The following is a 4563-nucleotide window of genomic DNA, read 5'->3' on the forward strand; positions in this document are numbered from 1 at the left end:
TGTATGTACATTATCTTATTCTTGTCTTATCATTTATAGGAAAAAAAGATGACATATTATCACCTTCAAGTAGATTGATGTTAGGACAACCGTGCAGATCTGGAACTGGGGCATTTTCTATTTTACCATCGTTGTACAATATGTAAAAATAATAAAATTTCTTAATATCAATATCCACATTTTAATTCATAATTATATTTTATATATTTGTGAGTTCATTATACATTTTTGCAACAAAATCCATGGAAATCATTTTTTCATTATTAAAAAATAATTTCTTCTATTTTTTTCAATGTGCACAATGTAAATAACGCAAATTATCCTTTCTATTTAAAAAGCCGTTCTATAACATTTATGTAAAATAGTAATTATAGCTAATATGTGTCATTTTACAGTTTTTAAGAATACAATATATTTAAACACTCGTGACAATTTATTTATTTATTTGTGCTTTTGAATCGTATTTTTAAGTTTATCGAAATTCGCACCGGAAAAGGTCTCCAACTGAAAGCATCAAAAATTTTATTTGATTATTGACTATTTATTTGACAATTTTCTGCAATATTTAGATAAATAGTTTATTCAATACGTACCACTTTACCTTCCTTTATAAAAACGAATGTAGGCATACTGGATATCTCGTATTCAGCAGCGATATCTTCACATTCGTCCACATCAACTTTAAGAAAAACAACATCCTGCATTTCCTACATAAACAAAAATATTCGTTCTTCAATTTCAACTTCAAATCCATCATGAAACTTGATTTAATAACAAATTAATGTAATATAATACCTTTGACAATTCCTCAATCAATGGGCCAATCATCTTGCATGGCCCGCACCATACGGCAAAGAAGTCGATAATTACCAAATTATTGCCTGCATCTTTAAGCTTATTTTTCAGGTCATCCTATAAAAAAGTGAATAATGATTATATCGGTTCTTTTTTATTAAATAAATATTTGTTAATTGATGGATAGAAAATATATAAATTATTGAAAGAATATGCGTCGTTTAATGCAAAGTACTGTACGATAAAGTTAAATGAGATAGAAAAAAAAGATAGTTATCAAAAATAGATAAGATATCAGGTACTTAAAAGTGCCACTAAATAATAATACAAATAAAGTTACTAATTTTATAAGTGATAAGAAATAATGCGCTTAAATAAACACTAATAATATAAGTAAAAGAAATACAATATAAATATTTATTGTATAATAACTCTAATTGGAGGACATGGTTCTCTGACTATCCGATTTTAACGAGCTTTCGCTGGTAATAATAAAAAATAAATCTTTGCACTGTTTTAATATTTTCATTGTTATTTATGACAAATTGATATTATAGATAATATTACATTTATATTATTTTAAATTGCGCACGCAAATACTCGAATAACAGTAAGAATAAAAGTAACAGTACTCTACATGTGCTTATAATAGCATTAATAGATAAACTTTTTTAAAAATCTAAAGTCCAAAAGCAACCCTGAACGTAAAAAATATATAGAAAAAATAATATATTAACAGCATTAATTTAATTGAAAATAATCTCATTAATTAATCTCATTCAATAATCAGTTCAATTCAATAACAGTATTAATGAAACATTTCATTAAAACAAGAGCACGTATTTGTATCATTAATATTGTTAATGAATTTACAAGATTATTTTCAATTCAACTTCTATCAGCTAATATAATTTTTTAAAATTATTTTTTCGCCGCACAAACACAGCTGAAGTCGAGATTATCGTTAGAATTTAGCAAAAATGTGGGGAAAATAAAAATTTCTTCAGCATTAAAATATATCGGAAGCAAGAAATGTTAGAAAGATATTTTAAAAATTGAGAGTAACCTAACCTACATAGCAATCTCGAGAGATTTTCGAATATCCACAGGGTTTATCCGCATAAAATCTGAGGATCATACTTTGGATGTTCGGATGCCTATATGTTTGCTTATAAAGGATATTCAACAATGGATTAATGGATATCCCTAGGATATAATTACATAACGAAATTCGATCCCAACAATATCGACTGGATATTTCTAAATATCTAATGTTGTATAAGATATTCTTAAGTAATCCTATGGATGATTTTTTAGTTTGGATCAAAATGGGATCAAATCAGATAATCCTATAGAGATTTTTTTGCTACGTGAGAAATTCTTTATCTAAAGGCGTAATATAAGAGGAGGTGTAGTTTATGTATAAGGTTCAACAAATTCCAAAATTAGTTATTTTATATAGTTATTTTTCATGAAAATTTATGAAAAAGGAAGTTGAACCTTTAATTATGTAATTTTGGACTAGGGGTAAACAGTACAGTTGTTGGCCATTCTACAATAATTGGCCACATCTTAAAGAAAATTAAAGATTATAAAGAAATACTATTAAAATGTTTAAAAATATTTCTTTTAAAAGTGTATTAAATATGTTTGTATTTATAATTAAAAACATTTTGGTAAAACTTCGGATTAAGGGCGACCTCACCGATTTCAATGACCTTGATATATGTTGTCAAGGTCATGACCCCGAGTGACTTTTAGAAGGTTTTAGCCGTCGCTCGTTATTCATTAAAAAGTTATTAACAAAAAAAGGTTTGAAAAATATAGCAGCTATATTTTGAGTATTGGAAGGCATAAATGACTAATCTAATATATATGTCGAAATAGTTCACGCATATACACTTTCCACGCAAAACGAGGTGCCACATGGGTTTGTGACGTGCTTTACAAGCTCGTTTATATATATACATAATGATACCCTTATTTTTATCATCACATATTCCCAAAAACTCGTAAAGCTTCATTTTAAGTCGTATCAGTCTTGCAACAACGATTGACAAAAGATGACTGATAGAATATGAGCACAAACACGCCAAATAGACCGAATACCACAGAATGTAAATAATCAAAGTCAGATAGTATGTATATATATAAACGAGCTTGTAAAGCACGTCACGAACCCATGTGACAACTCGTCTCGCGTGGAAAGTGTATATGCGTGAACTATTTCAACATATATATTAGTCATTTATGCATTCCAATACTCAAAATAGCTACTATATTTTCCAAACTTTTTTTGTTAATAACTTTTTAACGAATAACGAGTGACGGCTAAAACCTTCTGAAGGTCAGTCACTCGGGGTCATGACCTTGCCAACATATATCAAGATCATTTTGAAATCGGTGAGGTCGCCGTTAATCCGAAGTTTTACTCCCAACAACTGTACTGTTTACCTATAAATGTCTTATAATCTGCGATACTTTGTTTCTTTCAAGATTTAGGAAATATACGTTTCAGATCAAAATTTTGAAAGTCCATTTTTAGATTAAATATCAAATCAAAATTTTAAGAATAAAATGATCAGATACATATTGATTTGTTTTCAATTTATTAAAGCGTATGAAAATCGATAGGTAATCAATCAAGTACATTTCTTAAACATAAAATGTAACTTTGCTCCAAATGTAAACTGTTTTTATTTTCTATAGTTATGGCCTTATGGCAGTTCTTTTTCAAACATTCCATCGAGATTTAAACGTAAAATAAAATTTAAATTAATTTTATCCAAATGTCAAGAGAATATTTAACTTATAGAATCGAATGTTTTCGAATCGATGTCATTGCATTTTTTGTTTTTTATTAATGGGTTATACTTTCTGATAACAAAATACACACTGGTAAACATCGTGCAAATAGTTATCAAATAAAAATGCTAATACTGTATTCGTATATACAGACACGTGTTTAAAATAAGATTTTATTCTAAGTTATAGATAAAAGTTCACGGTCAAGATAATGGAGAACACTATAAACTAGAAACAAATTGTGAAAGGCAATAAAATACTTATTGTTAATGATATCTTTTACTGTTTATAAACATTTGCAACCATTCAACATTCTACAGCCTATCTATCTAAAAAAATATAATTATAATTATTTACATAATTACTTCTTATTTATACTACCCTAATATCTAATACCAGTGAGAGTGTATTAGATATTAAAAAGTGTATTAAATATTAAAGTGTATTAGAATATTACGCGCGTGATTTTCAAACAAAACGTTCGTTTTTGTCGAAAAAGAGCTGTTTGATTTTTTTCTCAAAAACTGAAGTTTGTACAGACTTTTTACAGGTTTAGTCCCAAATTAAACGTATTGTGAACATGCTCAATTTTTTTCAAGTCGATTTGAGCCTGCATATTTTCAACTAAAAAAATTTTTTTTATAGTTTATAATCATAATAAACATTGTTAAAAGATAAGTCTCGGTTTTAATTAATTCTTTGTAATAAATTTAAAAAAAGCTTTATTTTCGACAAATCTGACTGCCTCCTTAAAGTATAAAATGTCGCCTTAAAATATAAAACGATTATTTTAATAAAAAATAAATTTATTAAGATTTATTAACACTATCTTAACATTTTCGTGGCGGTATTGCACACCGCATGCCGTTTCTTTATATGACTGATAGATTAATATTTAAGTTTACATAATTATAAACAAAAAGACAGTATTGCGTCATCTAACAGATTTAAGAAAATGCTCCA

The 4563-nt window shown here is 27.3% G+C and overlaps 1 protein-coding gene across 1 annotated transcript; it reads right to left on the reverse strand.

Annotated features, from left to right (window-relative positions):
- Window positions 1-323: 323 nt before the first annotated feature.
- Window positions 324-930, reverse strand: LOC112454510 (thioredoxin-2). Its single transcript, XM_025015946.1, has 3 exons — window positions 796-930; window positions 594-707; window positions 324-504 (listed from the first exon to the last, which is right to left on the reverse strand). Exons 1-3 carry the CDS (start codon window positions 826-828, stop codon window positions 442-444), a joined length of 210 nt encoding a protein of 69 aa, XP_024871714.1. The 5' UTR covers window positions 829-930; the 3' UTR covers window positions 324-441.
- Between the last annotated feature and the right edge of the window lie 3633 nt (window positions 931-4563).

The sequence above is a fragment of the Temnothorax curvispinosus genome, unplaced genomic scaffold, assembly GCF_003070985.1.
Source record: "Temnothorax curvispinosus isolate PA1 unplaced genomic scaffold, ASM307098v1 QBEX01005117.1, whole genome shotgun sequence".
Taxonomy (NCBI): Eukaryota; Metazoa; Arthropoda; class Insecta; order Hymenoptera; family Formicidae; genus Temnothorax; species Temnothorax curvispinosus.